The sequence below is a fragment of the Puma concolor genome, chromosome A1 (assembly GCF_028749965.1).
Source record: "Puma concolor isolate L17-30 chromosome A1, mPumCon1.1.hap2, whole genome shotgun sequence".
Lineage (NCBI taxonomy): Eukaryota > Metazoa > Chordata > Mammalia > Carnivora > Felidae > Puma > Puma concolor.
Genome location: NC_141667.1, coordinates 227,354,051 through 227,377,353, shown reverse-complemented (window position 1 = coordinate 227,377,353; position 23,303 = coordinate 227,354,051). Strand labels below are relative to the sequence as shown.

General features: G+C 43.4%; 1 protein-coding gene across 6 annotated transcripts in view; it reads right to left on the bottom strand.

The window, feature by feature from the left end:
* Positions 1-21,195, bottom strand: part of DCLK1 (doublecortin like kinase 1) — a 345,403-nt gene extending 324,208 nt beyond the window's left edge. For 2 of the 6 annotated variants that reach the window (XM_086713588.1, XM_086713601.1), the window contains exons 1-2: positions 20,890-21,180; positions 15,219-15,613 (exon numbers count right to left, since the gene is read on the bottom strand). In XM_086713588.1, the coding sequence (XP_086569714.1) occupies positions 15,219-15,594 (376 nt within the window). In that variant the 5' untranslated portion in view covers positions 15,595-15,613; positions 20,890-21,180. Of the gene's footprint in view, positions 1-15,218; positions 15,614-20,889 lie in introns of all 6 variants that reach the window. The other 4 variants (XM_086713619.1, XM_086713595.1, XM_086713585.1 and 1 more) reach the window with 4 other exon arrangements.
* Positions 21,196-23,303: the final 2,108 nt, after the last annotated feature.

Below are 23,303 nucleotides of genomic sequence, written 5' to 3'. Positions count from 1 at the left end.
TTAACAATGTGGAGTGGGTTTGTTGAAAAAGAAAATAAACACTTTTTTTTTTACATCTCCTTAAAGAACATTGAAAAAATTTTAAAGCATGACAACTTTGAGAAGGTAATGCTGATTTGGTTCAAGTAACAATGATGGGAAGAAACTTGTGTTAAATCTGTGCTGTCACTTGGACTCCTCTGTCTGGTTTACCACATTCAAAGATGGCAAAACAATCTTGGGGAAGGGTGTGAGACTCCAACAAAGAACAATCTTTGCTACAAGGAAAGTAACTGCTGAATGGAGAGACAGAGCTGGCCACTAAACCCAAGATCACACAATACTCAAACTGTCATTTAGAATCTACTACACTATCCAGAGGGTGCCTGGGTGGCTGAGTTGGTTGAGTGTCCAACTCTTGGTTTCAGCTCAGGTCATGATCTGAGGGTCATGGGATCATGCCCCACACTGGGCTCCACATTGAGTGTTGAGCCTGGCTTGAGATTCTCTCTCTCCCTCTGCCCCTCTCCCCCACTCATGCTCTCGTTCTTAAATTAAAAAAAATTAAAAAAGAAAGAATCTACTACACTATTCAGGAATTCAGGAAGACAAAACGAGGCTTCCTTATGCTAAAATGCTTCTATAAAATTGTGCAAATATACTATTCGACCCCTCATTAAAAAAAATTTTTTTAACGTTTTATTTTTGAGAGAGAGAGAGAGAGAGAGAGAGCACAGGGGAGGGGCAGACAGAGAAACAGAAGTAGACTCTGTGCTGATGGCAGAGAGCCCGATGTGGGGCTGACACTCACAAATGCTAAGATTGTGACCTGAGCAGACGTCGAATGCTTAACCGACTGAGAAATCCAGATGCCTCTATTTGACCCCACATTTTGACCCCACATTTTGACTACGTTTCTTTTAATCATAACTCTGAATTTCTTCCCACCACTAGAGATACTGCCTCTGTCTTAATTTAAAGTTGATTTATTTTCTGATTTTGTTAGAAAATAACTTTTCAGTTAATGTGCTAGTATCATTGACAACCATAAATCAGCAAATGTAATTATTCTGAATGGAAAGAATACATGGTCTTGATTTGGTTAAATAGCTCTGGGTATCCAGTGTTTAATCTCTCCCTAAATGGGGCCAAGACTGAAGAGATATGTATTATTCTTGATTAGAGAATCATCAATAGGTTTCATTCAAGTCCTAACAGAGGTATGAGTGGCAAAGGCCATTAAAAAATAAAAACATACAGTAAACCTCATAATTACTATAATAAACTTCCTATACACACAAAGCCATCTCAAAGTTTTATGGTGTAATTTATACTGCAAAAATAAAATAAAAGTTAATTTAGCAAAACCAAAGTATATTTGAGCAAAATGGCCTACTATTGTGATTTATAATAAAAAATATATACTTGATCTTCAAACCATTTCTGGCACAGAGCTCCTAAAACCCTTGGAATTTCCTAAGTGATTAGAGAAATAAAGGCATCTTGATATGCATAAGGAGCCCCTTTCTACCACACCTGAATTTAGGTTAATGAGGAGACTTTGGGAAAGCAACTAACGATGGGTGACTGAAACCGGGGGAACCAACAGTATGCTTAGAGGGTAGGAATTTTCAGTCTCACCTCCCTGACCTTGGGGAGGGGAGGAGGGATAGTAGTTAAATCCAGTGATTGATTGATTGATTGATTGACTGATTTTTTTTTAAGTTATTTATTTTGAGAGAGAAAGCGTGAGTGGGGGAGAGTGGCAGAGTGGACAGAGAGGGAGAAAGAGGGAGAGAGAGAATCTCAAGCAGGCCCCATACTGCCAGTGCAGAGCCAGACATGGAGCTCGATCCCACAAACTGTGATATCATGACCTGAGCCAAAATCAAGAGTCCAATGCTTAACCGACTGAGCCACCCAGGCACCCTAAGTCCAGGGACTTAATCAATTGTGCCTATATAATGAAACCTCCATAAAAACCCAAAAGGACAAGGTTCAGAGACCTTCCAGTTGGTGAACACATGATGATTCAGTAGGAGTGGTGATCTCAGAGGCAGCATTTAAGCTCCAAGCTCTTTCCCTAATCCTTGCCCTATGTATCTCTTCCATCTGGCTTTTCCTAAATTATAAGCTTTTATAATAAACTGGTAATCCAGTAAGTAAAATGTTCCCCTGAGGTCTGTGAGCCTCTCTAGCAAATTCATTGAATCAAAGCGGGGGTGCTAGGAACCTCTTCTCTGTTAGCCAATCCATCAGAAGCACAGGTGAGAACCTGGATTTGATTAGTGGCTGAAAGGGGAGGGGGGTGGTAGAGACAGTCTCCTGGGACTAAGCCCTTAACCTTGGAGTCTGATGCTATGTCTGGGTAGATAGTGTCAGAATTGGGTTGAATTGTAGGACATCCAGCTGCCGTCACAGACAATTGCTTGGGTGTTTGGGGGAAACCCACACACACACACCAGAATCCGTGACCAGAATTTTATAACCCCAAATTTGCTTTGACAGTTTGGGATTATCACCTATAGGGAAGCTTAACAAGGATGGCAAGATGACAAAGATCACACACGGTTTAAAGGAAATGGTATTTAGAGGTAGAGCTGGGACTCCCGAACATGATGATTTGCTGGGTGGTTATCATACTGCTAGTTTTGTCCCAGTTTATTCAAGCCAAAAATCTTTGTGTTAAGACCGATTCTCAACTTAAAATGTAATGTTCTGGATGTCCAACACACCCCAACAGACAGCTAGAGCTGCAGAAGCAACACCTGTCTGAATTGCTGTGGCATTTACAAAAGCCAAAACATATTTGCTTTTCAGCAAAGATAAAGAAAAAAAGAGAAAGTAAGGAAATAAAGCATGAGATTATCTTTGGAACTGACCAATGCCTACTGAAATATCAGAATATGGTAATTTCTTCCCTGAAATATTTAGGTACTTGGGGGATCTTGGAGAAATGGAATAATTTAGATTATTTTCAAGATACTAAAAGGTCTATGTTTTATTTGGTTTTCAAAAAAATCACATATGCATTTGTAAATTTATTATATTGCTATTATACAAAGTATGGAAATAAATGTTCTCTGACAAAGTTTATTATTTAAAAATCTGCAAAGTCAATTCTACTTGGCCATTGGCTCCCATTATGAAAGTAAAGGATTTCCACTTAAAAGAAATAAACTAAGTCACTACCGAAAACTGACAGTGATGTGGTACCCAGATTCCTAGTTGACCAGGCCTGTGATGAGTGAGCTAGGAAGGTGTCCCTCCACAAGATCCCATATTAGGAGATTCTAGAAGTTTGCTCTATTTCCCCCTACTGCTGGAGCTTTTTCAGTGGCTCAGAGTTGTGATTTGTAAATTTCATATGTGACATCACTTAACCTCAGTCTGAAAATGACCCAATCTCTGGTTGCTACCTCCTCTAGGACTTCTTTAAGTTCCAAAGGTGGTATATTTAAAAGTACCTTAAGTGAGAGATACCTATAAAAATTTAATTTTTCCAGAAAATAAAGTTTCTCATTAAAAACTCTAGCGATTAAAATTTCTCTTGTGAATTATAGTAAAAACTGCAGAAGACTCAAATATATATTGAGACCTCGGAAAAGAAACTGAGTAAAATTACGTGAAAGATATTATTTACATAATAAAATATAAAGTGCCTTCTGGATATTGTATTTTATGAGCCTATCTCAAATATACACAGCAACATTTCATCACCTTCCTAAAAGGCACTGGTTCAGGTAGACAATTTTGATAGCGCTATTAAAGGCGGCAAGAGAAAAGATTCCCCAAAGGTACTTTGGGTCATTCTTCCATGGAAGTCACTCATAATATAATAGTACATAAAAATAAGCTTACAGAAAATAAAATTTGAATGTGTAGGTCAGGCCGATGGAAAATGTCAAGTTCTTAAATTCAAAGCAACAGAAAAATAAAGAAAAAAAATTGAGAGATCCAAAATTTTACATTTACAACTGATATAAACGAAAAGTGGGGAAACTAAAATAAAAAAGAGAAAACAGACTAAGAATCTACACAGAAAAACGGGTTACTATAATGTGCAAAGCTTATTATAATTCACAAAAATGTAAGGTACTAAAATATATGACAAAGGATAAAAACAAAATAAAATAGAAACAGAAAACACCACTAGGGACATTATAAATTGATAACCCTTTTTGAAAGCAACATGGCCACTTGTATTTGGAACCCCAAAAATATATATTCTCATTGCTAAAAATTTCTCCTAAGCACATCACAGAGTAACAAATAACAAAATTGCAATAGATATGTACAGCACTTGCCATAAAAACTAAAAATTAAATACCAACTCCTAAGTCTTTAATAATAAGTACAAAATCTGAATTTGCCATTCTGGGGAGTGAAAACAATCCTAAGTCGTGAGCTTGTTTTCAAAAGAGCTTAGAAAACAAGATGTGTGGGGTGCCTGGGTGGTTCAGTCAGTTGAGCAGCTGAGTGTCTGATTTCAGCTCAGGTCATGATCTCACAGTTCATGAGTTCGAACCCCGCGTCAGGCTCTGTGCTGACAGCTCAGCTTGGAGCCTGCTTCAGATTCTGTGTCCCCTTCTCTTTCTGTCTCTCCCCTGCCCATATTCTGTCTGTCCGTCTCTCTCTCTCTCTCTCTCTCTCTCTCTCTCTCTCTAAGAATAAATAAAACATCAAAAAGAAGAAAAGAAAGCAAGATGTGTAGGGGCACTTGGGTGGCTCAATTAAGTGTCCGACTTCTGCTCAGGTCATGATCATGTGGTTCATGAGTTCAAGCCCTGCACTGGGTTCTCTGCTGTCAGCAAAGAACCCGCATCAGATCCTCTGTCTCTCTCTCTCTCTCTCTCTCTCTCTCTCTCTCTCTCTGTCTCTGCCCATCCCTGACTTGCTGTCTCTCTCAAAATAAATAAATAAATAAACTTAAAAAAATCTTAAAAAATGAAACGAAATCAAGATGTGTATGAAAAGATTTCACAAGGCAGTAAGTGATAATTGCTAAATACGTGGTCGAGGCAACCCTAACTCAGAAGAGAAAGAAATCACTTCTCACTTCCCACTGAGTGACCAATAAAGAAGAAATGGAACTCATGGTGACCTCAGAAGTGGGGGTAAGATTCTTCACTAGAGAAAAGAAAGAGGACAGCATTTCAGATAAAATAAAAGTAATAATACGCTCTACTACACAGTACAGCCAAGGGATAGTCTGTGAGATATTAATATGTCTTTCTCAAAAGACCCAGGTTTCAGAAAGCTCCCATTGGTTTCAGCGTGAGGGAAGGGCTGGAGATAGGACACAGGGAGAGAGAAGTCGAGAAAGCTACTATAACAGACCAGGAGAGGAGATGGAGAATTGACCTTTACACCTCTGCACTGGGGGCAGAGAGAAGCGGATGCAAGAGGAATACTTAGCAGATAGACTCGACTGACTAGATGGCAGAGACTGGCAACTGTCTGGATGTGGGACCCAAAGGAATCAGAGTCACATGATGAAAATGAAATAACATTGAAACTTCCATTTTAGTTGACTTCCCAAGTACCGCGATAGGTAAAATAAGAGGGGAAGCACATTTGGACTCGATGCTAAGGAAAGAAATTCATTTGGTTGTTCACATACTAAATTTGAAGTTCCTAGGAGCCAACCAGTTGAAGATTTCCAGCAAGCAATTAGAAACATAAGCCTGGAGTTTGGAAGGAGACGCATGTGACAGCTGCAGAGATGGAACTGAAGAAAACGTTCTGGGAAACCATGCCCAGCTGGACAAGAAGAAACCCAGGGCAACACCAGTCTTCAAAGAGTGCCCAGAAATGGAGGAGCCGCTGAAGGGAACAAAGACAAATCAGGTGCCTGGAGCCATGGAAACTGAAAGCTGGTGAGTGTGTGGCTGGAAGAGAACCAGACATCAGCATCCAATGCTCCAGGCACATCATTGAGGATAAGGATTCCTAAGAGATCACTGGCCTGGCCACTAAAAGGCCACATGTGGCCCTATAATGGCCACTTTCGTTCAGTAGTGATGCTGGCTACTTTCATTCATCCATTCATCCATCTATCCATCCATTCATTCTCTTTCCTCTTTCTTCCCATAATATATTGAGTACTTACTACTACCATGCTGGGCAGTAAGGACACCAATGGTTCCCTGAGTTCTTGAGACTTTGATATAAAATGAACAAGTATATTACAGTGTCATGATGCTAATTAAGGAGCTGAAGTATGACTGCAAGTTGAGGAAGTATAGACAGCATATACTAATATTTCTTACCACAGAGCTCTGGGTTTGAGAGGCCAGAAAGACCAAGGCAAGAATGTTTGAGATTGTGGGAGATTTGTGCATCTGTCGGCTGAGGGATGAGGGTGGAGACACTATCGGCAGAACAGGTTATTTGAATGTCTGCCATGTAGCAGATCCTGTGCTAACCCATGCTATTTAACCTGCAATCCTCAACACAACCCTATGAGCGAAGTATTAGCACACCACTTATCAGAGGGCACAATGAGGCACAGAGAGATAGGCAGCTGGCTCAAGGTCACATGGCTGGCAAAGGTGGAGCCAGGGTTCAAGTCAGGTGGTCTGACTCCAGAACCATAACTTAACCACGACATCATTATGCACCCTCAGGAGGGCACCCATCTTACAGTCCTCGCAGGAGAAAAAGGGAAGCCGGGAGACAGCAGAGCACAAGCAAAGAGTGCAGCCAAGCTCACTGCTGAGTGTATCAACGGATAATAAGAGACACGGCCAGAAGAGAAGGAAAGGCAGGAGAAGGCCCACTGAGAGAAATACATGCAACATTGTGGGCTGTATTCCATAGGTAAGTGGAGAGCCATTGTGAAGCAAAGGTATGGCACAAAGTGGTTTGTCTGTGGCCAGGTTTACATAGGCAGGAAAACTAGTTTAAAGACTATTGTATGGGACATATGCGTGTCCTAAAGGATTTGACCTAAGAGAGGCTACAGAATGGAAAAGCAAGAAGGTGCCTGAGTAGTTCAGTTGGTTAAGTGTCTGACTTCAGCTCAGGTCATGATCTCACAGATGGTTTGTGAGTTTGAGATCTGCATCAGGCTCTGCATAGACAGCACAAGCCTGCTTCGGATTCTCTGTCTCCCTCTCTCTCTCTGCCCCTCCTCTGCTCATGCTGTCTCACTCTCTCTCTTTCTCTTTCTCTCTCTCTCTCTCTCTCTCTCTCTCTCAAAAATAAATATTTAAAAAAAGGAATGGCAAAGCAGGGACAAATACAGATTCCATAAAGAAGACAAAAACATTGAAAAAGAAAAACTAAGACATGTATTTTTAGCTCCAAAGCCTATTGTAATAGTACAGGGAAGAGATGACAAGTTTCAAGTGGTAGGAAGATGAGGAGTTATTATTTAATTTTTTAAATGTTTTTACATCTTTCAGATTTTCTACAATGCTCACTGTGTAAAAATGTATCACTCTGGCAGTAAAAAAATAGTAATATTGTGATGAGGACTTGAAAACTATAATAATGATGGTGGAAAGGACAAACTGAAGAAACATCTTAAGCAAGATCAACAGAATTTAGTAACAGCTTGTATTTGAGGGTGAAGAAGAGAAGACAAGGGGGATGTTAAGTTATACGGCAATACGATTTCACAAGATCCAGAATATGAGAAGAGGAATAAACTCTGGGTAATGGAAAAGAATGAGGTCACATTTATGCATGTTAAGTTTGAAAGGACTAAGGACAAGAGTATCAGTTAAATATATCCAGGTGCTGGGAGTGCAGAAGAAAGGTCTTATTATTATTTGGGAGAAATGGGCCTTAAGAGTGGTTAACATAATCAGACTTGATGACATCATAGTAGATCTAAAGACAAGTAAGTGTTGGTCATCTAAGGGTGAGAAAAGTAAAGAAGGAAATCGCAAATCACCATTAGAACATCACCACAACAATTACTGTAGACAAATCCACGAGTAAATGCCAAAATTCATGAGCAAAAGCTTAAGGAGAAGCAAGACATTCACGGAGCCTCAAACTTTCTCCCCCAAATATTTATTAGCTACAAAGGGAAAAATAGTAACTTTAGAGTGAAGGACACTGGCAAATACCACCTTAACCAACTTATCATGGTTAATCTCACCAGTAATAAGACACAGCAACAACCTGTACCCTGAAATGATGCACTGAAAGGAACACAGCATCATTTCTGTGGAATTCTTGCCACAAAGAGATAACTTCAATCTAATCATCAGCTAAACCCAAACTGAAGGATGTTCTACGAAATAACTGACCAAAATGGCCAAGTCATTAGAGACCAGGAAAGACTGAAGAACTGTCACAGTGTGGCAGAGATGAAGGAGAGGTGACAACTAAATGCAATGTGTGATTCTGGAACCAAAAATAAAAGGCCACTAGTGGAAAATTTGATGAAAGCTGAAAAAAGCCTGTAGTTTAGCTACTAGCATTGTTCCAAAGGTAATGGTACCATGGTTGTGTAAGATGTTCCATTATGGGAAGGGCATCTGGGAACTCCCTACCTTTATGACAATTGTATTAAGTCCACATTAATTTCAAAATAAAAACTTTTAAACATGAGTACGGTAGCCTAGAACAAGGTTAAATTGAACCTCTATCTCACACTAACATTTACTAATATGACATCCATTAGAATACTTCTTAAAATGAAAACGCAGGGCACCTGGGTAGCTCAGTGGGCTAAGCGTCCAACTCTTGATATTGGCTCAGGTCATGATCTCACAGTTCGTGAGTTTGAGCCCTGCGTCAGGCTCTGCACTGACAGCACGGAGCCTGCTTGGGACTCTCTCTCTCCTTCTCTCTCTCTGCCCCTCCCCTGCTTGCATGTGTTCTTTCTCTCTCTCTCAAAATAAATAAATAAATGTAAAAAAATTTTTTAATAAAATGAAAACATAAAAATACTAGAAGAAAATGAGGAAACTGGCTTTATAATTACAGAGTACAGAGAACCCAAGAGGCATGAAAATCAAGCCATGAATGAAAAGCCTGATACATTTGATCATTTCAGGTTTTTTTTTTTCAATCTGTATGGCAAAAAAACACAGTAAACAATGTCACTAGATAAAGGACAATCTGGGAAAAATACTGTCAATAAATATCGCGAAGAGCTAGTATCTCTAAAAGGAAAAAGTCCAAAAAAATAAAAAAATAAAAGGAAAAAGTCCTACAAGTCAGTAAAAAATGGCAGGAAAATGGTCAAAAGCTATGAATAAAAGAAACAAATGCATTTTAATTATATGAAAAGATGAAAATTAAAACAATAGATACATACTTTCATCTTCATAAGAGTTGGCAAATAGCAAAACGTTACGCGAAACATTGTCTTGTTGAGGGTACAGGAAGACAGCCACTCTCATATGTTACTGGTAAGTGTGTAACTTAGTACCACATCTATGAAGAGGAATTTTGCAACAGCTCTTTAGACTTTAATACTTGTACCTCTCTATCCAGCTTGTACCTTTCTACTACTTCTGGGAATTTGTCCCACAAAGATTCTCCGACACGGATAGAAAACTTATACCTAAGGATATTCACTGCAAAACTGCATCTAAGAACAAAGGATTGGTCACAACCTAAATGCCCATCAATAAAAGACTGGCTACATAAATTAGGGCACGGTTGTATAAAGGAATACTATGAAGTCAGTAAAAAGAACATAGTAGTTCTAGATGTATGATATGACCTATTGTTAAGTGCACTGAGCAAGGAACAGAACTAGAAGCACAGTAAGTTACCTTCTGGACAAATGATAATGTATACCCTAACATGCACCGATATCTGAGATGATACTCAAAAATAAAAACAAGGGGCGCCTGGGTGACTCGGGCGGTTAAGCGTCCAACTTCGGCTCAAGTCACGATCTCACGGTTCATGGGTTTGAGCTCCACGTCGAGCTCTGTGCCGACAGCTCAGAGCCTGGAGCCTGCTTCGGATTCTGTCTCTCCCTCTCTCTCTGCCCCTCCCCTGCCTGTGCTCTCTGTGTGCGCGTCTCTCTCTCAAAAATAAACATTAAAAAAAAAACTTTTAAACAATTAACAGTAACAAAAACTAGTGAACGGTTTGCTGTGGGGGAATTTGAGAGAGAGTATGTTTTCTAGCTCTTTAAGAATGAATTTCAAAAGTTTAATATAGCAGGGAGAGGCGCAGATATAAGAAGCCAGTGAATTAGAGAAACAAAGAAATCAATAACACCACATCAAGGGAAATAAAAATCTCCAGGAGAGCTGGGTGACCAGAAATCGTGGTTAGAGATTCCCTAACTGTGGGGTGAAGTGTGGATTTATTCCTGAAAGGGTCATTCTGATGGAGACTTGGGAACATCTCTTACACAGCAGCTCCAGAGTCAGACAGTATCTAGGGTAAAGTATGGGGGTCAAGGTGTGTGACAGCTGAGAAAGAAGGGTACTCATTTCTTATACATACATATCTGCTGTACAAATTAACTTACTTCTATCCAAAGGACAACATACCTGAATAGTATTTATGTTAATGCTTAAAGGAAACATCTTGGCCTTCTTTTACCAACATGGCACAAGATGTTAAAAGAATGCTTATTTAAGACAGCAGAAAGATTCATGGTTGCCAGGGGTTAGGGAGGGATGAAAAGATAGAGCACAGAGGATTTGTAGGGCAGTACAACTATTCTGCGTGATCCTACGATGCTTCATACATGCCATTACCCCTTCGGCAAAATTCACGGAACACACACAATGCCAAGACTGAACTCCAATGTAAACTATGGACTTTTGATGATAATGATGTGTCCGTGTAGATTCATCAATTATAACAAGTGCGCCACTCCGATGACGACAGGGGACACTTGTTCATGTGTCATGAGGGAGGGGTCTATGAGAAATATTTGTACCTTCTGCTCAATTTTGCTAAGAACCTAAAACTGTGCTGTAAGTAAAGCCTATTTAAAAGTAGGTGGGGTGGCTCAGTCCGCTGAGCGTCTGAGTCTTGATTTTGGCTCCGGTCATGATCTCAGGGTTCCTAAGCTCGAGCCCCACCTCGGGCACTGTACTAACAATGCAGAGCCTACTTGGACTCCTCTCTCTCCTCCTCTCTCTAACCCTCCTCCACACAAGATCACATGCTCTCTCTCTCTCAAAATAAATAAACAAACTTAAAAAAAATAAAGTAGTGGGATGAGGCATTTGGGTGGCTCAGTCGGTTAAGTGTCTGACTTCGGCTCAGGTCATGATCTCGCGGTTTGTGGGTTCAAGACCCCCATTGGGTTCTGTGCTGACAGCTTGGAGCCTAGAGCCTGCTTCAGATTCTGTGTCCCCCTCTCTCTTTTTGCCTCTCCTCCACTCGCACTCTCTCTCTCAAAAAAAAATAAGCAAACATTAAAAAAAATTTTTTTAAGTGGAGTGGATGGCTATCCCTCAACACATACATTACTGATGCGTGAGGATCTCATAAAGAAAAAAATCAGTCAGTTAATTCTTGGGATCTATATTACATCTTTCTTCTAAGAATTTAAAGGTTTTAAATGTCATTCCTTCATTTATCTTCACAACATTTACACACCTATAGTGGAACATAAATAGTGTAAAATTTGGGGGAAAGAGGCAATATTGGGAATATGAGGCCAAGTTTCAAGGTAAACCACCTGCAGAAATAAGTCTAAAATTCAACTTTCCTTATTAATTATCCTGACTACTTCAATGTATTAAGGCCATTTTGAAGGCAAACAACTAAAATTGCCATCCATTGTCTGCTCTTACATATGTGTGTGCATGTGTGTGTGTGTGTGTGTGTGTGTGTGTATACATCCATGCATAGACAGACACACCTATAATCATACATAAACACACATACACACTCATCCATTTATACTTCAGGCAAAGAATCAGCTCTGTTGATGCTCTTTGAACAAATTTAGGCATAATCATCTGTGTATAATAATAATTTAAAAACAGTGCAGGGGCGCCTGGGTGGCTCAGTCAATTAAGCATCTTTGGCTCAGGTCATGATCTCACAGTTCTTGAGTTTGAGCCCTGGATCAGGCTCTCTCTCTCTGTCAGCACAGAGCCCATTTCAGAACCTCTGTCCATCTCTCACACTGCCCCTCCCCCGCCTGTGCTGTCTCTCAAAATAAATAAATAAACTTAAAAAATAAAAACAAAAACAGTGCAAGTGACCCTGAGACTGTTAGAAATAAAGAAACTCACATATGTCATTGTAATTCAGAATTTCTAGTATGAGATGAGAAAGAACAGACTTAAAAAAAAAAAAAATTAGAAGTCAAATACACTTGTCACTGCATCCACTAAAAGGATTTAATTTAAAACTCAAACATCAGCATATTGGAAGGGGAAATGAGAAGCTAATAACATGCACTGACGTTTACATAAAATTAGTATGTAAAGTGAGAGATATGAACCTAATGATGAATATGAAGTAACGGTTTGCATTTTAACAGACTAAGCAAAAATGTAATTGACAAAGAGGCCAATCTAAATGAATTTCCAGCTACTTCAACACTAAGTGCAGCTGCATGCTGGCAGTATTATAAATGAGAAAAAAAAAAGTCTGTTTAAACTGGATTTTTAAAAAATGCAGCCAATATGTGAACTTACACACTGTACCGAAGTTATCATTCATTCAATCAGAAAAGGGAATTTTTTCCCAAAAAGTAAATTTTTAACATCAGAATAGTCAATCTGCAGTTGCTTTATATCGATTGAAGAGAAGAGCATTTGGAGGTAAGTGAAAATACTAAAATGTTGCTGGGAGCTGTATCTGTCATTCCTGGAATTAAGTCAAGGTTAAAAACATTTGTTTTCAAGAAAAATCTAATACCATAAAATTTCATTTGAAAGCCACTAAGAATACCCCACTTGGTATCTCATTTGTGGCAGTTATGAGCTCAAGCTCGGGCACCAGCTATCCCGGGTTCAAATCCTAACTCTACCATTTCTTGCTGTGTGACCTTGAGCAAGGTCTTAGTAGAAGGATGGTAACAGTGCCTAGCTCCTGGGATCACTGTGAAAATTAAATGTATTCATATATGCAAGACAGACGCTCCAGAACTGTGAGCGGTCATTACTCTCAGGATAGCAGTCTCTTAGAGAGGGCATTCTTGTGTTAAAAAAACGGACAAAGAAGATGGTGGCGAGCATTCCATGATCTTCCTGGTGCTTGTACGTAAAGAACTGTTGGTTCCCATCTCTCACACCTTCTCCTCGGTGGATGGGGATCACGGGAATATCTGTGGCCACTTCTCAGTAAAGATCAATTCTGGGAGGGAACCTGACTGAAACACACCTCCCCCACCCCACAGCTGCTGCACAAGGGACTCTAGACCCAGTGAGGAGCCAAGCCCGGCTGTCTTAAAATGTGTTTCGAGATGTTGGCATATTTTCTCTGTATCACCATCAGTCCTCAGAGGGGTGGTTTGATGACTGATCATGCACCTGACTTTGCATTTCACCTTTATCCAGATCCTTCAGAATAGCCCCCCAAATGTTTTATTTAACCCCGTATTTTCCAAGGTCAGGAAAAGGACAGGGCACAAAAAGCAAAGCCGATGCAGAAAGATTTCACGTTCGTTCTTCCCCTTTAATTTACTGAAAGTGCCAGCTTCTGAATAGAAGGAAGAAGGCCAAGTCTACAGGCATCTTGGCAGGGTGACGAGTCACTGAAAAGAGATGTGAATTCCCACATAATAAACACACCAAACCCAGGCTCTCCACACCCTCTCAAGTCCAGTCATACTGCGACTGGACTGGCACCCCTGCCAGCAGATCAAGGGAAGGAAAACGGGAGGAAGACACAAGACGCCCTCAGCCTTAAAACACATACAAACTCTGGTTCCAGACGAGGGCAAGAGGGCTCGCCTGTGTGCCATTAAGGGGACAGGGGCCCCAAACCCCCAGCTACCTGCACAAGACAGGGAGGGTATTATGTGCATGGCATTCCTCCAGGATCCAGTAAGACAGCGGGCCCGGGCAGACATATCTGGAGTGGAGATGAGCGCAGGGTGAAGTCAAGCACTTCCAAACCTCTACGTTTCCTTTCCCGTCTTCCTCTGTGCTGAGGGCTACTTCATCACGACCCTGACAACTCAGACTTAGGAATTCCCACTCTCCAGAGATCAGTCAGCCTCGTTTACACCTTAGCATGAATGTAACCCGTTATTTCTCTCCAAGTCATTTTACTTGGTTTGTGATTTCTTTTTTTTTTTTTTAATGTTTATTTATTTTTGAGAGAGAGAGAGACAGACAGACAGAGCATGAGCAGAAAAGGAGCAGAAAGAGAGGGAGACACAGGATCCAAAGCAGGCTCCAGGCTCTGAGCTGTCAGCACAGAGCCCGACACAGCGCTTGAACTCACAAATGGGGAGATCAGGACCTGAGCCAAAGCCGGAAGCTTAACCAACTGAACCACCCAGGGGCTTCTTTGCTTGTGATTTCTAAGGTGCCGCTCCGGCTTTCTGTGCCGCTCCCGTGGCGTTGGGACTGAAGCAAGTGTACCTATTCTGCTTGCACAAGACACCACACCTCATCCAGGGACTAAAACGGTCTCATTTCCACATGAAATGTCTAAAACAGAAAATTACTGTTAACCTAAATTCAACTTTAAGAAACAATAAACTGAACAGATTCATTCCTTTATATTCTCAGGTACCCCAGAAAGACAAGAATCCTTTAAACTCAAAAGGAAGCACCATATGAGAAAGAGATGCCAGAAAACCTAATTTTTAGTGCAGTATCAACACTACCTTACCATGTGACCATAGACATGTCACTCGAATTTTCTAGGCCTCAGTCTCCAGTGACAGAATTAATGGGCTTGCTACCTACATAAGGTTCCCTTCTACTCAAAACTTTCACGATCCATTAGGTATTTTCAGTTCAAGTAATTTCAGACAGCAAAAGTTCATTTGCATCTAGAAATGAATACGAACGATGTGATTAAAAATTTAAAAACAGGCTTTTAACATTAATGTAGCATGGGTATGAGACAAGAAACAGAGAATGCGGGAGAATTAAGACACCTTTTCCCTCAGTCCATCGTTATAAGAAGCCTGACCTAATAACATTAGCGGGGTTTTTTTCTTCCTTTTTCCACTACAGTACAGCAAAGTGAACTCCCAGATCTGTGAACCATAAGGGTCGGAGCTGAATGAGGCTGTTGTGTCTTAGCGATCAAGTGCAGGTGCCTAGAACAATGCGGAAACCTGAGAAAGCATCCTCTAGGGTCCCTTGGGAGTTCGCGCTCACCTTCCACCAGTTGGTCCAGGCTGGAAATCTTCTTGAGCCCATCAATGGTGTAGATCGTTCTCACTCCCTGGGGCAAATTCACGTTATCCGACAGAGTTCGGGTCAAGTCAGCCAGCAGGGCCTCAAAGGATCGGAAGCGGTCTGGAGAGATGGCATACACAATCCCTTTGAAGTATCGATCTCCGTTTCGATAGAAACGAACTTTCTTGGCCTTCTTCTCAGAGCTGAGGGTCTGCAGCGTGCGGGTTCGGTAGAAGCTGCAGTGGGCGCTGTGCGTTGGGCTCGGCAGCCCATTCACCCGCGACCCTCTGCTGTATCTCTGCGCCTTGTCCCGCTCGTCAAAGTGCTCCAGCTCCATATCTCTGCCGAAGGACATGATGGAGTTAAAGTGGAACCTAGGAGGCACAGAAGGAAAAAAAAAAAAAAAAAACAGAGACACATACTGATGTTATTTTAAGACCATGATTTGAAAGGCTCAGCTCCAGAGCAGCTGGTGGAAATATCGCTGCAGTTGATGATATATTTAATATGAGTTATCAAGTTGGAAGAGAAGGAAGACAACGAAGAAGTAGAAGAGGCAGCCTCTGCGGAAACAGCTTATTAATCAACCCCGGGTTCATTAGAAACAGCTCCTATGTATTGACCACCTATTGGGTTCTGGACAGCTGTTATTTCCAAGTCACAACAAACCCTTCCAAGGACTATCATCCCTATTTACAGATGAATAAAATGAGGCACAGAAAAATGTCTTCAGGTCCTACAGTTGGGAAATGCTTGAACCGAGACCTCCCACCCACATTTGCTGGGCTACAAAGCCCAAACCTCCCTACCATGTGCTCACTCTGGTGGGAGAGGGAACATAAGCTTTCATATTACACAGGGCTAAAGATAGTAGTGGTGGTGGGCCAGGAAACAAAAGAGGCGGTCAGCATTTAACAGTCACATTATAAACTTCTCATGCAGCTTTGCACTCCCCCTGGCCAGATGGAGAGCAAACTGAATCAATCCCTGGGTTCTAGCAACTGAAGATTTTCCAACACATTCAAATATTAGATAGCAGCGTTTTCTAAAAGTGATTTCACCGTAACTCCTTTACTGACATTTAGTGCTTCAGATAAGTTGGGTTAAAAAAAAGAAGAAAAAGGAGGAGGAGGAAGAGAAGAAGAGGAAAAAGAAGAACAAGAAGGGAGAAAAGTTACTTCTTGGGAGGGCTCTGCCTCTCCTTCCACTTTGTCTTTGCCGCTGAGAGAACAGGAGCTTAGAGATGCTGAGCAAGTACATTCCTCAAGGTGACACAGCTAGTCCAGGACCAGGTCTGGATCAACATCTTTAAGCCTCACTTCCTCAACTACACATAAGGAAGCTAATCATACCTACCTTAAGTATTAATACCTGAAGCACTTGGGAGAGTGTCTAGCATGAGATAAGTATTAATGCTGTTTATTAATAAAATCTGCTTTTCTCTTAACTCTGTCACAGAAACAACTAGTAGGAAAAGAATCTCCCCCTTTTCTGGTAAGGAAAAGCTCCTTATGGGTCTGCCTGATTTTCACCTTATGACCTTCTGAAAGGTATATGCTTGTACTCTCACGGTCCCCATTTTACTTTCTTTTTTTTTTTAATTTTTTTAATGTTTATTTATTTTTGAGACAGAGAAAGACAGCACGAGCAGGGGAGGGGCAGAAAGAGAGGGAGACACGGAATCTGAAGCAGCTCCAGGCTCTGAGCTGTCAGCACAGAGCCCGACACAGGGGACAAACCCATGAACCGCTAGATCATGACCTGAGCCAAAGTCGGACCCTTAACCGACTGAGCCACCCAGGTGCCCCTAGTTCCCGTATTACTTTCTATGGAGCCCTGTCATCAGCAAGCTGCCTGTGGGATCAATTCATCCTTGCTAAGAGGTTAGCTGATAAAGGCCTGTGGCCTAACCTTGCAGGGGATCCATATTTTAACAGAATGATCTAGAAAGCATTCAGAAGAAAGTTTTGATGACAAAATTTCAGGCATGATGAAACACAATATAAGGGAAAGGGAAAATCTGGGGCAAGAACCTTAGGAGTGCTCCCCAAATCCCACCCAATAGACAAGGTTGCCTTTCTGAAGGTCAATCCAGCCTCCCTGACCTTTCCTCGACCCTCAGTAAACTAACCTCTGGTCTATTCAGAGTGGCTAAAAATTCATGTTTAAAAGCACTGCTAGGGATTGTGCACTCCTGAAATGAAGTGGAAAAAGCTAATGTTTATTGAATGTCTATGATGTGGCTGACACTATTATTCAGCAATCAATTATTGTGTAATCTGCTAAAAATTCCCTTCTAAACCTCACAATAATCCATTGAGGTCAGTAATACTATTACGATTGAAGGTGAGGATAGGATATATCTATCCAGGGTCCCAGAGTTATCATAATTGAGGGAGTTGGGATTTGAACCTGGGTTTACTCTGACTGACTCGGAAGCTGGCACTCCCTCCTTTCTACCCCATGTGATAGGTCTTCGAGGCCAGACTCCCTGAGATCCTCCCTAGATCCATTCATCCATGTAAAGTAGGGGTTTTTTTAAAATAGCCCTGTGACCTTGGGGAGGTCACTCTGCGGAAGGCCCCATCTCCAGACAGAGCGGGTAGTGGTCACCTGGCCTCTATTATCTTCACTTGCTCAGGATTCCATTGCTGACCCCAATGGGGGCCAGGGTGTGATTCAAATCTGGACTGATGAGCAGTTCAGTATATTTTTTCCTACAAATATGAAAAAAACTACCTCAGGCCTCTTAATAACTCATAATAGTCTAAATTTGGAAGATTCCAGAAAAAGTTATAGCATATGTAGGTAGATAGAATCAGTTTCGTTGATTTCGAAGTTGGATAACTTTTTTTTTTTTTAATTTTTTTTTTCAACGTTTATTTATTTTTGGGACAGAGAGAGACAGAGCATGAACGGGGGAGGGGCAGAGAGAGAGGGAGACACAGAATCGGAAACAGGCTCCAGGCTCTGAGCCATCAGCCCAGAGCCTGACGCGGGGCTCGAACTCACGGACCGTGAGATCGTGACCTGGCTGAAGTCGGACGCTTAACCGACTGCGCCACCCAGGCGCCCCTCGAAGTTGGATAACTTTGAAACAGTGATCACTTGATATCTAGTTCTTCAGGCAACTATTAACTGAGTAACAGAACCAATACTTTGTCCATGGTATCACAACTGCTCCCACTGTTTGGTCTCTTCTCAAAAGGAGCTCTTTTGTCTTCCAAAAAGGGGTGTTTGTATGGGGGGAGGGGACAATGGGGTACCATGCTAACTCACTAAGCTCTTCAAACTTCATATATTATAGAGGCCAATTTGGCTTTTGAAGTTTCTGTTTTATTCGTTTCTTTCTTTATTTTTCAATTTTTTTTTAAGTTAGAGCAAGAGAGAGAGTGGGGGAGGGGCAGAAAGAGGAGAGAGAATCACAAGTGGGCTCCATGCTGTCAGCACGGAGCCCAATGTGGGGCTCAAACTCACAAACTGTGAGATCACGACCTGAGGCGAAGTTGGACACAACCAACTGAGCCACCCAGCTGCCCCTATTTTTAAAGGCAGTAATCAATCTTCCAACCCTAGAGGTTTCCTCACAAATCTATACAAACCAAGCAGGACCATAGCGAAGGATGACACAATTGTGTCACCAGTGTGCTGATGTAGTCTGAAGGGGCTTTAATCTAGTGACTCACAATTTGCAAAAGCCAAATAATTTGGCAACTGATGGAAGTCCCTAGAGGAATCAGAAATAGAAAAAACTAAAATGGAAAAAAGAGTTGATTTTATTTGTCTGTTTCCTCAAACTTGATCATACATTCAACCAGGACAAGTACCACATCTGTGACTTCCTTTCACTGAGCCTGCCCAAAAGTCAGCAATGATGTTGGCGACAAAGAAAAACTGCACTCGGAGTGAAATCATTTTCAAGGCTACAGCTACCACTAACTGGATGGCAAAAACCACACTACACACTAATGTTCCAGTAATCATGTGCGGCATCAAAAGAGGTGTTCCTTCTCCTGTCTTGGCTGCCTCAGCTCTTCAACTGGCTCGGTCATATATTTGAAACAAGGGGTCCTGAAGAAGAGTCACTGGGCTTCCACAGGTCCTTGCTTTCTGCACAGGAAGACTGCCAAAGCACAGAGACACAGGTTCACAGACCGTAGGTGGCTAGAGGCCTGGGTACACATGTGTCACGGTACCAAGAAGGGAAACCACACCGCCCTGGCCACAGAGATCATAGACACTTGGGAGGGGAAAGACGGGGCCGGCTCTTCTCAGAGATATTCTATAAACACTGCCATCCCAAGAAATCAGCACCCTCAATTGTCTTCTGTGGGATTTCTCACCATTTTGAGGAAACTCTGTGTTCCTCCTTCTCTAGAGGAGGACATGAGTTCCCGTTTCAGAGATTTCCACAAACACACACACCCCCACCCCAAGATATAATTTGGCATAAAGATGACCACATCTAAATAGATGCTGGAGCTGTAAGTCCCAAGGCATATTTTGCCAGTGGGATTAGGATGCAGGTGGATGGGCAGGTATGGAATAAGAGGCACACACATACCTTCAGAGTACACGCATCATGCTGGACACAGATCGCACAGGATGTGTGCCAATCTTTTATAATGTTCCTGCAGATAACCCCTCTCGAAATCCCTTCTCAATGGCCTTCATGTGACATTTCACACCTAAAAGACTGTCCTACTTTCCTTTCCAGTGGAAAGGTGATATATTTAGGAACATTCATAAAGCGTATTCACGAAACACCCTGCAGTGTGGCCGCTGAACGCGTGTGCACCATAATCTGGACACACACTCACAGGTGTGGAGAGGGAGCCGGTTTGAATGAAACCTTTCATTTGCTCCATCTCTTACAAGCATTTCCTTGCTAAATCCAGCAGTGATTCCGCGCAAACCTGGTTTTCAAAAGCAGCCTCTTTTGTGGGGCAATGCAGGGCTGTGCGTGCGCTCCCGCTAGGAGGAAAATGCCATTTCCTCTCCGCATGCTTTTAGCACTGCAGGTACTAATTTCTACAGGAGGCAGGCTCGCTGTCCCCGAAGGAACTTGAGACCCTGTAAATGTACTCGCAACACCCACACTGCAGCCACCCACCACGCACAGATCGCCCCATCTTCACGCACACAACCCTCCCGGGCACACGGGAAAGCACACACACAATAAGAGGCCTGGCCAGGCCACTCCTTCTAGGCGCAGACTTGGTCTTCGCTCGGCGGCCAGTTCTGACAATGACAAACACCTCGCCCAGCTCCTCCGCCCTGGCTCTCCATCTCCACTAACAACGTGGCGAAAAGCCTGGCGGGGAGGAGGGGGGGCGGGGGAGAGCTCGCCCTACTCCCCATTTTAAGCCCGGTGGCACCAGACAAAAGAGGCAGGTGCCAGCAGCCCCGGAGCCGCCCCTACAAACCGTCCCCGGCCGGGGCCAGTCTGGCCAGGGCAGGGCAGCGCCTTTCGAGGAACTGCGGGCGGGGTGGCGGCGGCGGGCCGAGGGGGACGCCCGCCCTGCCCTCCGCGCCCCGGGCTACCTCGGCGCCCCGAGGCTGCGGGAAGAGCAGGCGCTGCGAGCCCCCGGCGGGGCCCCCGGCCAACCCTGCCCGCGGCTCCCTTCCCCAGCAAAGGCAAACCACGCACCGGTCCGCGGAGAGACGCCGCCGGGGGTCTTTGTGGCCGCGCTCGGGGCCGCCTCCTGGTGCTGTCCTCACCCGGCTGGGCGCGGCCGGGGCTGCGGGGCTGCGGGGCGGCGGCGGGGCCGGGACTGGGCTGCAGCAGCTGCTGGAGCGCGGGCGTCTCGGCTGCAGCCGCTAGCGCAGGGATGTGCCTCGGCCGGTTCTCATTGAAATGCGGCGCTTCGCACAGCCTCGCTCCAGCCTCTCTCCGGAGGAGGGCGGCGGCGGCGGGCGCGCTCCCTTTTCTTGTGGCTCACTGGCTCACACGCCCTCCCCGCTCCGTCCTTCCCCTCCTCCGCGTGCGCGCTCCGGCGCCCCCGCCCTTCTTGGCCGGGCGCACCCACCACGGCTGCGCCCGGGGTCCGCCCCCTCCCCGCGCCCTCTATGACCGCAGCGACCTCGGTGCAGCTGGCTTGAACAAACCCCCAGACCTCCCCCATTCCTCGGGAGTGGTTGTCTGGAGATAGGGGAAGATCGGATGGGGGCGCGGGGACAGAGGAAGAGAACGTGGAAGGGGCCAGGTCCGAGCCAGGAAAAGTGCGAGATGGAGAGGTGAGGGGTGGAGAGGTGAGAGGCGGCGCAGCGGTGAGGCCCCCTCCCTCAGGGGAGACAAGGGAAACAGTTACTTCCTCCTCCCCCACCCCCGCACACACAGCCCCCCACACATACTTCATGATTTAACACTTGCTAGGATTATGGGGAGCCAACGTGATCCACTCTCATCCCTCTTGTCCGAGAGGCATCCATGCGCTTCCTCCAGGGAGGACCTACCCCCTACTCTCCCAGTCTACACACTGTAGTAGACCCTTTATTGGGAAGGACCAGATCTGTTCACAGACCCCACCAGTCATCTCCATTTGACCCCAGGACTTGAGTCACCCTTAAAATAGTGAACTCTGCTTAGAGCCGAATATGTCACACTGGGCGCTTGATAACTTAAAGGCCAGGTTTCACTACTGGAGATCTGGGGGTTGCCAAAGCTAGCGGTCAGCACTGGAAAGCCCCATTAGCTCACCACAAGCCTTCCCTCCCAGGCAGGAATGTTCTCAGAACCCAGGCTGTTCACAGTTTCCTCCAGTGTTTGCACAAAAGCCCAGGGAGTGGGAACAGGTTGCTGACTTGTGAAACTTTAGCCGGCTTCACTGGGCAGCCTAAATTTTGGTCCAGTTAATCTCCTTCAGTCAAGTTTCTTGGGACATGTATCTGTCCCACATATGCACACGTGTATTTTTCTCTCTTCAGCATGAAACTTTCCGTGGAAAATCAAAATTTTATTTTTCTCTTGCCCAGTGAGCCCAGTTACAGATTTGACTTCTTATTAATAAGAGCTAATCTGAAATAATTTTCAAAGTATTATGTAAATACTAAATAATTACCATTTGTTATAAAATGCCACTCAAATGAGATACATGTTGCATATTCAACAAGTTGCTGCAATATTTTGAACTGTTTAATAGCCCAGGGATGTGGGTACATGAACTCAACAAATTAACTAAATGCAAAGTACTGAGACTTTCCCTTCAAATTCTAATGCAAAATGAAGGCCCAAGGGGTAAGTGCAGAGAAAGTGAGGAGCCAAGTGTATTTTCTTGAGAACGGAAATCAGAACTTCTATTTATCTTTTAAGTGACAAATACGATGCAATGTCTGCCAAAATGCTAAACCAAGAAATAAATTCCATTTCCTAACCCCTGTGGATATTCTATCAGGGTCATTTCTCCAGCACTTCAAGTAATTCAACCATAACTTAGCATTTTCCTAGCTGGCCTACCTGGAACATGCAGATAACGTGTTTAAAACAACAATAAAACACCTTTGAGTTTGATTCTCTCAGTTGCAAACTGCTCTCACTAGAAGTAGTTGGGCATCATTTAGTCTTTCGGAAAACCCAGGGCACTGATAATAGATGGGCACGCTCAGTAGCCAGAGGCTACTATACTACACTGTGGTCATATTCAGTCAGAACAGCAGGCTGGCACTAGCTGGCATCCAGTGACCTGACAGAAGTAATTACAGGAGTGCGTAAGTTACTTCTAGGAAGTTTAATGAATTTAGCCAGGAAACTCCTAATTCAAGTAATTTTCAAAAAACTGATGTTGCTTCCTTGACATTCCCAGGGTATCGATCAAAGAAGTGACTGGAATTAATGCATCCTTTCCTCATGAAAATCTGAAGTTAACGGAGATCTCACTGCAACCCCCGGAAACTAGGAAACTAACGCTGTCCGAGCCGTGCACCCCAGTTGCCTTTGCAGGCAGACTGCCACAGCTCCGCATCCTACAAGATTGACAGTGGCTTGGCCACAGCTCTGTCAATGACTCCCAGTAACCGACCGTTTGCTTTTTGCTGTGCCACGACTTCTATACATTTTCTTATTTC